This window comes from Sarcophilus harrisii, chromosome 2 (genome assembly GCF_902635505.1).
Source record: "Sarcophilus harrisii chromosome 2, mSarHar1.11, whole genome shotgun sequence".
Taxonomy (NCBI): domain Eukaryota; kingdom Metazoa; phylum Chordata; class Mammalia; order Dasyuromorphia; family Dasyuridae; genus Sarcophilus; species Sarcophilus harrisii.
Genome location: NC_045427.1, coordinates 218219639 through 218232912, shown reverse-complemented (window position 1 = coordinate 218232912; position 13274 = coordinate 218219639). Strand labels below are relative to the sequence as shown.

The following is a 13274-nucleotide window of genomic DNA, read 5'->3' as shown; positions in this document are numbered from 1 at the left end:
TTGCCCTTCATACATTTTTTAGGACAAGTTGCCCTTCATACATTTTTTAAGACAATCTATATTTCAAGGAAATAAAGTATACTTTTAAATAAGATGTTATATGAGGAGCTTCTGTTAAAGATCATGTAGTCTTAGCTTGTTTATAGATGAGAGAATCATGACCCAGGGAATTTAAATGAATTTCCAAATTATAAGTCTAGCATCTAGATACCAGATCTGTTGCCTAGAGTTCTTTTCTTTATACTATATTGTCTTACTGGTAATAGTTATGTAAAATCCCTTCTTTTCTGTTTTGCAAATTGGTAAATTCTCTTTGTTGTTTTAGGACACTTAGCTTTTTGTAAATAAAAAGTAGGATTTTTAAAATTCTTAATGAAATTTAATCATTAAAATAATGTTTCTCACTTCTTTAGCTCTTTCATTCTCATTTCTTATGTGAGCTCTAAGTGTTTTCTAGTTCTTTATACCCTTCTTTTGGTTCCAGGATGGAGAGAGAAAAGAAGGAAGACCGGCCCCCGCAAACCCCTTCTCTCCTTCCCAATTTCATTGTATGGAAGTCTTGCTCATCTTTCCAACACACTGAACTTTTTTTTCATTCCCTTTTTTCTCTCTGTCCTCTATTCTTCTATATTAGTGGAATCAGCCTAGCAAAATCAAAGCAGCTCCTACGAGTTAGCATAGGAAATAAATCATAACTAGAATCATATTTAATCCAAGCCTCTTACAGAGGACCAAACTGAGGTCCAGAGAAGGTAAGTGTTAAGTTCATATTTGCTTAGGTAGTTAATGAACCCAAGTCTCACCTCACAGCATGCCTTCTACTGCAGAGGCCCAAATATCACATGGCTTACACCCAAGACTCTCCCATCTCTCAAATCACCCCAGAGATCTCAAGACTACCATGTTTTACTATCCCACAACACCAGAACCTGTGCTGCCATCCTGTTCTCCCTTGATGCCCCTGAGACTTCCCCACTGGAAGAATGGGGGTATTTGTTCTTTAGCTTCTTTTCTTTGTGGTTATAGTTTGGTGTTTTTGGTGTCTTTGTGGTGTGGTTAAAAAAAAATTAAAAAGACTATCTCTATCTGAGGACTGTAATTCATGGAACTTTCATTATTCAGATATAGCTAGTTGAAGGATTGCAAATGTATATCATAATGTTAGAATAGCAATAGCCAAGGACCTCGGAGAATTCTATGTTTGACGTCATCATTTTACATATGAGGTAACCCAAGGGTCAGAGAGGTTAATTTACTTAAGGGTACACACAGCAGAGTCTGATTTTCTTATTTCTTGCCCCTAAGGCTCTTTCTACTATAGTATAATAATTTAGTGTGATTTTATTTAAAGAATCAGCTGTCATTTTGTGATTAATAGAAAAATACATGAATGATTAAACATTTTATCATTTTAATTTTAATTATGATTGTTGATGGGAAGTTTGAGGGGAGAGCATTGTCTAGTATTCTGTTGTCCTAAATGCTGAAAAAAAGTTTCTCTTGTCAGGTTGCAAGATGAACAATGTTAATGTGGTATATACACCGTGGTCTAATCTGAAGAAAACAGCAGATATGGATGTGGGACAGATAGGATTTCACAGGCAAAAGGATGTAAGTGTTTCCTATCTTTTGAAGGAAATAGGCTCCTGTATTGAATACATACCCAGTTTTTCCAACTAGTGTTATATTTTTGAGGGATGGATATGTTTTAAGTAAAAAAAAAAAAAAAAAAAAAAAAAAAAAAAAAAAAAAAAAAAAAAAAAAAAAAAAAAAAAAAGAAATAAACTGGGAGTGATCATACAGTAGCTGATGGCTTCTTTGATAGGTTCCTCAATATTTCCTCCTTCTTCTCGCAGTCATCTCTAAACTAGCTTGTTTCTCTTCTATATATAGAAGAAAGGTACCAGTGGAGTTAGCTAAATTTAAAAAAAGAAAAAGAAAAAAATATTCCAAAGAACAGGAAAAAAAAGCTTTCTTTTCCTTCTACCATTACCCTAATTTCCCTTTTTTCTATCAAGGTGAAAATTGTAACAGTGGAAAAGAAAGTAAATGAGATTCTGAACCGATTAGAAAAGACTAAAATGGAGCGATTCCCAGACCTAGCAGCAGAAAAGGAATGCAGAGACCGAGAAGAGAGGAATGAGAAGAAAGCCCAGATCCAAGAAATGAAGAGGAAAGAAAAAGAGGAAATGAAGAAGAAGAAGGAAATGGATGAACTTAGGTGAGTTGGAACTTGTAGGGCTCACTTTAGAGACTGATTTCCAGTTTTCTTAGTAAAAGAGTTTGGAATAAATCTACAATGTCAGAAGTCAAATAGAAATAGTTAAATACCTCAAATTAACATTATCTGTGTTGTGTTGTATTTTTATCAATTTTGTTAAATATTTGCCAATGACATTTTAATCTGGTTTTGAACTGTGGGCTACAAATTCAGTCTTTCTGGTCTTACCCGATCCTTACCCTTTAACCCTTTTCTAACTTTCTCCCTAATGAGAAATTTTTTTAATTCATTTTAAACTTAAATACAAAATGAGAAAAGAAAAGAAAAAAAACACTTTTACATATACACAGTAAAATGTAAGAGAGGATTTAATATAAAATAATAAATGTCCATTTCAAGAAAATCTGTGCCTTATTTTCAAAGATACTTAGTTTTTCTGTGCTTTCTTCTAGGTTTTTTTTTTTTTTGGGGGGGGTGTATTTTAAAATTTTTTTTCTCTCTCTCTCCCTCCCTTCCACTAGAGAGAAGGCTATAATAAAACACACACACACACACACACAGATTGTAACTTCCCCAATTGGTGAGCATCTGATATTTTAGCCAACTGATATGTGTGAGATAATATATCAAATTTATTTTAATTTGCATTTCTATAATCAGTAATGATTTAGAGCATTTTTTTATGTGATTATATATAGTTTTGATTTTTTCATTGAAAAATTGGCTTTTTTTTCTCTCTTGACCATTTATCAATTGGTTATGACTCAGATACTAATTAATTTGACAAAGTTCTTTATATATTTGAGAAATGATACCTAAACAATAGAATATTGGTGACACATAGTGTAGTTTCGCTATTTTTTTCTCTTTTAATCAGAGCTTTAACTTTGTCTGAGATCCTGCTTTTTTTTTACGTAATAAATTCTACTCCAGCTCTTTATTTGAATTTTTTGTGTATCTCTCCTTTTTATTGTGTTTCCTGAAAGTGATATGTTTAATTCAGATTTTTGGTCCATTCTCTTATTTCCATTTTATGGTTAATTCTTCCCATTTACATTCAAAGTTATAATTATTTATTGTGTATTTCTTTCTATCCTATTTTTCGTTACTATCCTTTTTACTCTATTTACCCTCTCACTCATCTAAATCCATTCTCTATCAGTTTGTAGAGATCTTCCTACGTTTCTCTGATTCCATACTTTTTGACATTTTTTACAGTGCAATAATCTAACTTTTCACATACCAGAATTGGTTCAGCCATTCCCAAACTGTTACATGTATTTCTCTTTAGTGATTTGGAGCATTTTGTAATAGAGATATCAATAAGAGAAAATTGCTCTCTTGGCACATTGGTATGCTGTTTGTTGGCTCTGTGAATTCATTTAGTCATTCAATATACTAGGTAGGACAATACCACTAATGTCACTGAAATGTGCATAGACCCTTTCATTCGATGAAAGCACTACTAGGCTTTTAACTAAAAGAGTTTTTTAAAAAACCAGACAGACAAAGAAAAGGACCCAGAAGTACAAAAACATTTATCATAGCTCTTTGTGTAGTATTAAAGGACTGGAAAGTAAAGGTGAGGAGTACTCGCCATTTGGAGATTAGCTGAACAAATTATGACATATGAGCATAATGGAATGATATTGTGCCCTAAGAAATCAAGAAAGAGAAACTTGGAAAGAGATGTATCAAGTGATGCAAAATGAAATAAGCAGAACCAGTAGAATAATTTATACAAAAACAACAGGGTAAAGAAAAACAACATTGAAAGACTTAATAACCCTGGTCAGTGCAGTGACCACCTATTATTTCAGAGGACTGATAATAAAACATGCTATTATCCACTTCCAGATTCAGTCATGATGGGATTTAGGATGCAGAATGAGACATGTTTTGGACATGGCTAATGTGAAAATATAATTTTACTTGAGTATACTTTTCTGATATATGGGTTTTCATATGTCTTTAAGGAGGTGGGGAGAAAGTTGGGCAGAAGAAAGGTACCAGTGGAGTTAGCTAAATTTAAAAAAAGAAAAAGAGAGAACACAGTGTATTTTAAAAATGCACAGAACAAAGATCATTATATAACATTATCTAGCCAAAGTTTATATACTCAAAATGAAAAGCAAGTTGCTCATGATAGAAATTTGCAGCTTCACATGTAATCCTCCTCTTCTATTTTACTATATTTGTATGTAAATGTCTACCTTATTTAATATTAAATTCAGAATAAAAAAGATTAGAAAACTTCACATCCATTGGAAAGTTTTCTTGATTTTCAAAACCAATTCTCTTTTGCTTTCATCTAGGTTTAGTGGAAAGAACATTTGAATTGTTGTCAGTAACAAGTAACAGTTCTGTTACCTGATACCGATGTGTTTTGGGTCACTTAATTATGAGTTACTTAACTTTTATGTGCCTCATTTTGTAAAGATTATCTTAGAGCCTTTTCTAATTCTTAATTTATGATTCAGATTTATTTTCCATTCTTTTCTTCCTTGAGCTTTGATCTTCATAATATTCTTCCTGTGTTATCCTAATTTCCTGTAGGTCTGCTTATTTGTCCCCTGCATATATCTAGAATTGAAAGGGACTTTAGAACACAGATACAACACCTCTTCCTTCCTCCCCCCATTTTATAGATGGGGAAACTGAGGCCCAGAGAGGGTAAATGATTTGCACAAGGGTTATATCACTAAAGTAAGTTCTAGAGTGAGAGTCTTCTTATTCTTAGTCCAGTGGATCCACTATACTTCTTATATATCTCCTCACAGTTCTGGCTAGCTAAAATTCTCTCTATACTTTTAAAATGTGATCCAAGTCCCAGTTCTTTCCTGACCATTTCATGCCTCTATATCTTTTCTTTGGATTTCTATAAGACTTATTTTTTTTTTTTTTTTTTTGTAGCAAATATTAGCTCTTAATTATTTATTGTCTTTGTTTTTTCATGTGTATAAGTCCTGTCACCCCAACTGTAGGCTAGGTAACATGTCTCAAGCTTCTTTTTGTATTTACCACTTATAATCTCAAGCAATTTTTCAGTTGATTTGTTATCTTCCCAATTGCTTTAGAGTGTACTTAGTCTTTTCTTTCTCTTTCTACTTGTCATTGAAATACAAACATTTGTTTCCTGTATCCTTTTGGTGTTTTCCAATGCTTTAGAAATGCTTTGCTTGTACAATAGTGTCATGTGACCATAGCATACAATACAATAGTATATGTGAGAGCAAAATTACTTTAAAACTGATTTTTACTTAGACTTGTCTAGGTCAGTGCTACTATTACATTGCTGTGTGTAAGTGCTACTATTACACTGCTGTGTGTATAGAAGAGATATACCAGTTTAAAAAATAAGCATCTTCCAGAAAAACCCTAACATTTCTTGAATATATTTTCTCTTCTAGGAGCTATTCTTCATTAATGAAGTCTGAGAATATGTCTTCAAATCAGGTATATTCCAGGTTATTTGCTTTAATATATCCTTTAAGTGAGCTTGGTTTAAAATGATTCATTTTTGAATTCTCATTAGTGATATCCCTGATTTATATTCTTTTTATAGACTAGTTGGCATCTGTTTTATACAAGGGCTGGATTCCATTATCTTTAAGCCTCACTTATAATCTTTGCTCCTCCTTGTGGGACTTTTAAAAATGATATTATAATAAATGTCAAGAAATCTATGTACTTTTTCCATTGTTAGTGATCTTGTAGGTCCTTTTCTCTGTTTTCTCACTGTGTTTCCCTGCCTTGGTCATACAAGACTGTTTATTGTTATTATTATTATTTTTTTTTTCTGTATCTATGTGGCAGCATATTCTTTCTAAAAGTAGAGCCAGAAACAAAATTTTAAAATAAATTAAAAAAAAAAAAAAAAAAACAATAATAGTGAGAGTATTCACATTCATTTGCTACTTGGGAGTTTTTTGTTTTTTTAAGTTTTTTGATTCATAACTTCTACCCAGAACAAAGAAGAAAGCATGTTCTATATTCCAAATGTGCCAACCATACCTTTTGGAGGAGCACAATTACTAGGTAGAAGAGACACTGGACCTCAACTCAGTAGAATTAGTTTTGAATCCCAATTTTGTGACTAGCACTATTATTTGAGGCAGGTTACAGTTTTCTCTGAACTTCAGTTTCTTTGTGAGAATGGGGATCATATTTGTACTATCACATACTATGAAGCAAATATTTTGTAACATACATAGCTTGTAACTTCTTTAAACACTTGAGAAATCCCATAAGAATTGCTTTTCTCAGTATTTCTCTTGAAACTTTTAGAGATAAGGCTGTTTCATTTAATGTCTTTTGCAAAACATTGAAATTAATGCCCATAGAGCATGCATTTATAATATTGCAGATGTTTTAGTGATTTTATTTGAATATGTTTTTGATCTTTGGGTAAAATATTAGAATTATTTATGAAAAGTATTTAATGTACGGTTAATAATTTAATTCTGAAAGATTAATAATAAGGCTACTAGACTCATTTCTGCTGTTATGAAGCATTAACATCCATTTGGATTAAAGAAGTTACCATTAGAACTCCTACTTAAGGGTCTGTGTATGCCCCTGATGCTGCTTTTACACACGGTATCCATGTCAACAAGTAATACATATTTATCACTTTGGGGACCCTATGCTTGAAGTTCTCAAAACTTTCCTGCTGAAAATTTTGATATGTCCCAAGTCCAAAGTCAACATTATTTATAAAAGCTCTCTGTTATTTGTTGTATAAAGAATATTTCCGGCTGTATTTCATCAGAATCTGGCTCCCAGCTTGTGTTATGACCTTAAACATTTTCATGCCAAGCATTAGTGAATAAAAATTTTTGAACATTGTGCCAGAGTTAATCTGGAACTTTTAATATGTGTGCACAAATACCATCTGATTAGTGACAGATGTTTAAAACCACCGTGCTCAGAAATGTAATTTATAGAGCAAGGAGTTTATTCCTCATGATCTTCTTTCCTCTTCTTGTCCTCCTTATTCCCCATCCTCGTGCTTCTCTTGTGCTTCCTCCTTTGCAGGGGTTGCCAGGCTTGGTTCTTTGTACTAGGTTTGAATCTGGTTCAGGTCTCCAAGGAAGAACTAAGCCAAATTAATTACCGTCTGAAGTTGTATGGGCACAAGGAATTATTGTGCCCTTCCCACCCCCAACTCCTCTATGCCTCATCTCATAAATAGATGGAAAAAACAACAGCAACAAATCTGATTGCTATATTGAAATGATTACTGAGCTAAATAGAAGGATTTGGACATGGACCAATGGTAATTAAAAGCATCACTGAGCTCCAATTATAAGATCTAGCCTCTAAGGAATTTTTACTGATATCAGTTAAATTTCTTGAAATAAATATTTTAATCCATCAGTTTGTTTGAAGTTGGTCAATAAAAGGTTCTATAGACCTGCATTTAAGGTTGTTTTCAACCTTGGTGACATTTTTATTTCACTTTGGCACTTGAATGAACAATAAGACGTTGATTTCCTTCTCATAATTTTTCCAGAGAAAAGCTATAATCTCCCTTGGTATCTAGATGCCAAACCCTTGTATTATTCTGTGCTTTTTATATTTATATGTCCAGAGTTGTCACATGACATTATTTTTCCTATATTTTAATTAATTGTACTGATTGTGGGGATCTTAAACTAAAATCCACAGGTGATCACCAGATTTCTCAGTATTCTTGACCCTTGTTCTTCTCTGTCTAATATTTATAGAGCTTACTAAGAAGCCCCCAAATGACTGCATTAAATTTTTAGTACAAGACCTCTTTCTCTCTCCTGCATAGTCCTGTAGTGAAAACTTTGAAGAGCAGGGCCTTAAGATGGGAAAGGAGGCAAGAACCATGTACATAAAGTTAATGGGACTGAGTTCTGATAGACTGGAAATTACCTAACTCCAGTGTGAATTATCACCTCCAAAATTATCAGTTTGGACGAGTCAGGCATTATCTCAATGGTATTTTTATTTGTTCAGACTGTTCTTGGAACTCTGCTTTGGGAATTTCCTTTGGAGCTCATTTATGAGCCATACACAAGAAATTCAGCCTCACTGTTCTATAGAGACAACTCATTTTTTAAACAAAACACGTTATTCCCCAAATTGAATCATTTTCCAGATTGATCAGACTTGATTATTAATGATTTGGGTATTTCAGAGAAATCAAAGCCCCCATTACAAAACAAAAATGTGTAACCAAGGTAATATTCAAAAGCACATAATATGAGCATTAAAGGGAATTTTCAAAGAGGAATTCTAGAAATATTTTGAAAAATAATATAACAAAGCAGTAGATTTGAACTCGGCAAAGTGAAACTTCCTAACTCTAGGCAGAGAGCACTACTTACTGTGCCACCTAGTTGTACCTTATAACAATAATAGTAGCTAGCATTTATATGGTAGTTTAAGGTTTATTAAATACTTTACATGTTATCTCCTTTGAGCCTTAAAACAATTCTGAGAGCTAGATGCTATTGTTATCTCCATTTTACACATGCAGAAACTAGTGTTTAGATGAGGTTAGGTGCCCAGGGTTCCACAGCTAGTATCTGAGGGCAAGATTTGAATTAAAGTCTTTCTGACTCTAAATCCCATATTCTTCTTAACTGCTGTCATAATACTTGGAATAAAGATATATGATTTCACAAAGTAATTACTTTGAAAAGGCATAACACTCATTTGGAATAAATTCTGGTGTGTTGAATTAAAAAAATCACAGCACACCTTTGTTTAGTTGCTCAACTGGGTAATAGTTTTGATAATTTGGAGCACGCATTCACTTACAGTTATCTGATCTCTTGCCACTCTAAAAACTGGTTACTAGCCCAGTTGTAATAATTTGGAATTGATAAAGAGAGGTGATTATTTAATTTCCTATATACAACCAGGGAAGGAGGGAGGAGTATGTGAATAACACTAAAAAGTCAAAACAAAAGCAAAACAAATAAATTTTGAACTAGAAAATTTGGAAGTCTTCATTTGCAAGACTATTTTAATGATTTTACTATTCTTTTCACAGGATGGCAATGATTCAGATGAATTCATGTGAATGAAGAAAATGGACTGTGTGAATTTTTGGACAGATAGACATTTTGATTTTCAGATGTGTTCTGCATACCAAAAACCCCACCTAAAATCTACATGAATATCATTCACTTTGGAGATTTGGGAACTTGGTTCAATTTTTGTTTGTGGAAAATGATCCCATGTAATACAGTGGAGCTTGGAGACAGCAAGTGTGTAGCTTTAAGAATGAGGAAATGTTTGTACCAGAAGAACATGTCTTGGCTCCTTATGAGAGTTGGCTCTCCTTGCTCTTGGAATAGGTTTCCAAAATAACTAACTTGGGGAAGTATTTGTGTTGCTGTATTATTTCCCTGAAAAAAAATAATGCCATAGAAGACCCGCTTATTTTGCAAATTTCACCCCCGTGTATGTTTTGTATAGTAGAACGGGGTATTTGGGGGGACAATGTTTTCTCACAATCTCACCAATTAGAAATGGATATGTATGTGATTTGAAATGACAGGAACTTGGACCTGTACTTTTTTGAATGAAGACAATTAAGAAGGACTTAATTACTTTTTGTATTGCTTACCTTATTCAAGGAAAGATTTAATATGCACGTTCTGTTGTCATTTCTTATCCTATCAGTATAATGATCCTATGATCTCTTAGTCAAACCCCAGGTTCTAGCTTTTTTAAGACAAGGGAGGTCATCCATTGACCATCATAATACTATAATATTAAAAGGAACAGTCCATGATCCTTGAGATTGGGATTCATACCAACTTGCAGACATTCAACTCTGGCTACACATACAAATTCTTGGCTTTTATTGTTTCTTAACTTTTTTAGTATCTGAGACCTCAGTCTTATTTGTCCCAATTTGCTTTGATGAGGCATGCCATCCATCCAAAACACCTTTCTTGTTATTGAGTTTTTAAGTACAATGATCCCTGTCCTCTCTGAATGTACTTCAGGCTCTTTTATTTTAAAAACCCTATAGCAACCAAAGCATGATTTATAGTTATAGGGATTCACTAAGAGCAGCTAAATAACATGGTTGCAGTGGGAGGATGGTATTTTCTAAACCTTTTTCTAGGTTTGTAATCTTCATTTCAAAGGTGAGTTTTGTTTTTAGGGTTCTTATCTCCTGAATGTAGCAAGAAGCTAATGTCCACAATGCAGGTATGATACCAGAAAAAAATAGAAAATTTAAAGAGTTTTATAATCAATGGGCCAGCTTTGTTGTCTTCAAATAGTAGGATTGTTTTTTATAGTTGTAATTCCAGACTCTAGATTTCTTCCTTTGATCTGGAATAAAAGCATAAGTAGGTTCTTACAATTGGATCATCTTATGTCTAATGACTAGAGTGATTTTAGTCCTGTAAAAGAGGATAAAGAAACAATGAAAGAAAAAACAAAAACTAGTAAGTTTACTTTTTAACCTATCCCTGTCCAGACTCTCACTCTTTCACTTGCTGACCCTGTGCTCTAGGGCCAGGAAAAAGCCTTAACCTAAAAGTACTACAACTTAAAGCATTTTCAGAGGCCATTTGGCCAAATTGATTTGGAAGGCCTATTTATATGTATTTCCAAGGTGATGTGCAGAGTTGGACTTGAAAAGTTAATGTTATTCCAGACTACTGGAATCAACTTTGGAACAAGGGCTGCTAGAAAGTAATGATTTCCCATATAATCTTCTCTCTCTTCTAAACTTAGGGTTTTTACCATTAGAAAAGAATTAAATATCATCACTGATTAAGAAAATCAATGATAATTCCAAATACCTCTGGTATCATTTAAAAAATAGGGATCCTCATTCTCATCTGTCACATTTTTTTCAAGTAACATACTATGATCCAAACAATTCTGTCTTTCAACACTATCTTTGATTGTTTTCCAGTGTTATTTCCCACATCTTTCACCCAAGGAATTTTCTCTTTTTAATCTGACCTTCCAGGATTCAGAATATCTCCTACTTCCATGAGCTTTTTCCTGCTTTGTCTAGTTCTGTAATGAAAGGGCAGTCAACCAGTTTAAAATGCATATTTATGCATTTTTTTACTAGTTTGAGGAAGATCTTGAAGTTATACCCTTTAAAATTTTAAAATATTATGATTTCATTGGTGTAGACATTTCCAACATGAATTTGTCTGGCCAAAGCCTTATCTATTGACTTTCAGGTGATGAGCCTCTCTAAACTTAACAGATTTCTTTTGTAAATGAGAGAGAAAGATTCTAGGTCCATATTTAAAGCCTTTTCATCTTGAGTAGGATCTCCAGAGCTTGTCTACTGACATAGCCTTTGAGAAGTCAACATGATTTTCACAGCAGAATTAAAATTAAATTAGAACTTTCTGTAGAGGAAGATATACAGATGAGATAAGTTGTAGTTACATTGATTCATGGTGTTCATTTTGCCTGTTAAAAATATTAATCCATCTCAAAATCCCTTTTTCATTGCCTTACTAGACAGATGATCTCCCTTCTAGCTTTCATCCTTAGGGTTTAGTTTTTAGAGTGGGAGAATGGTCCAACTTCTAGTTTCTAGTCCAAGACTTGGAATATTTCAGTTCCTTTTGTTCTCAGGCCCATTCCACAAATTCAATTCAAAATTATTCTCGTTGGAACAATATATCATACTTTGTAAGATGTCCTTTGGATCCTAATTACAGAAGTTGTTTGATTATATTCTATTCTTTCTCATGTACTTAGCACTTTGCTTGGTTCCTCTGAGCCTCCAGTCTCAATCAGCACTTTTTGCATTGCCCATGAACCTTACACAACTGCCACCAGATTCACTAATATAATTGGTTGCAAGATACACTAGATACATTAGTATTTCACATTTTTTCTCCCATCTATTTCATACTTCTGCCTCCAATATTCTTCAGATTCTGAATTTACATTGAATTACATCCACCCTAGCTGGTCTAGGGTCAATTATCATGCTATAGGGATTTGTGTGTATATGATAGGGGTGGGAGGGAAGAAAGGGGTGATTACAGTGCCTTAGCAGAAGATTCATCACCCTCCAAGAACTGGCATTCTGTCCAGTGGAACCCGATGAACAGTCTGAGAATTTTCTTTGATTTCATTGGTAGGAAAATCCCCTCAATGTAGATGATAAAGGCCTTTGTTGAAATGATTCACTTTCTATTATGTTCTTTTATTGCTGCAGTCTTTAGTTCAGCAGGTCAGTTAAGCCCAAACATTTATTTTCCTCATTCAAGAAAGGTGTGAACCATATTTGAAACAAGTTAAGGCTGAGAGGATGACATTTTAGCAGCCTTGATAGCTCACCCTACTTGTACCCTCTAGTTCAAAGCTAAAACTATTCCTCTCAGTTTTCAGAAAGATGAAACTTGGTTCCCACTGTATAATGGTTAAATAAGGAAAGTTTCCAAGTTGGATTGCAAGATAAGAATTTTGAATGGTTTCTCAATTCCTCCTAATCACAGTGTCTCTTATTTTGATGGAAGCCTAGTTTTTATAGCCCAGTTTTATGACTATAATTACACTTAATTTCAACTGTCTCACAGAGAAGTGATTAGCTTATCTCTGAAGTCTGAAGATGCTTTCATGAAAGAGATTAGGCTAAACTTTATTCCAAGCTTAAAATGGAAAATCCTGGACAATAGCAACCTCAAGCCAATTTGATCATTCAGCTGAGAGGCAATTTGTTCTAATTCTTAAGTGGTATGTAAAACTCAAATAAAATCTTTGGTTTCATTAGAGCCTTGTTAGCATGTTTATGGGACTCCTTTGTACCTCATTTTCCACTCTCCAATAAAGTGAATACTCTGAAAGCAGAGTAGATCAAAACCATTTCATATAATTACAGACTTAGAAAGTTGAAAATGACCTCAGATATTCTATCTGATTAAGAGATATCTTTTCCTGATTAAGTAAGAATCTTTTCCAACAATCCTGACAAGTCATCTGCCTTCATTTCAAAACCTTCAATGAAAGGAGAACTCGCTACTTTAAGTGGTCTGTTCTACTTTCAGAAAGCCTTTCTTTATATTCATTTGAA

General features: G+C 33.5%; 1 protein-coding gene across 2 annotated transcripts in view; it reads left to right on the top strand.

Annotated features, from left to right (window-relative positions):
- Positions 1-12975, top strand: part of CCDC25 (coiled-coil domain containing 25) — a 41673-nt gene extending 28698 nt beyond the window's left edge. For both annotated transcript variants that reach the window (XM_031951474.1, XM_031951475.1), the window contains 4 exons: positions 1508-1611; positions 2019-2221; positions 5632-5677; positions 9252-12975. In XM_031951474.1, the coding sequence (XP_031807334.1) occupies positions 1508-1611; positions 2019-2221; positions 5632-5677; positions 9252-9281 (383 nt within the window). In that variant the 3' untranslated portion in view covers positions 9282-12975. The remainder of the gene's footprint in view (positions 1-1507; positions 1612-2018; positions 2222-5631; positions 5678-9251) is intronic.
- The last annotated feature ends 299 nt before the right edge of the window (positions 12976-13274 follow it).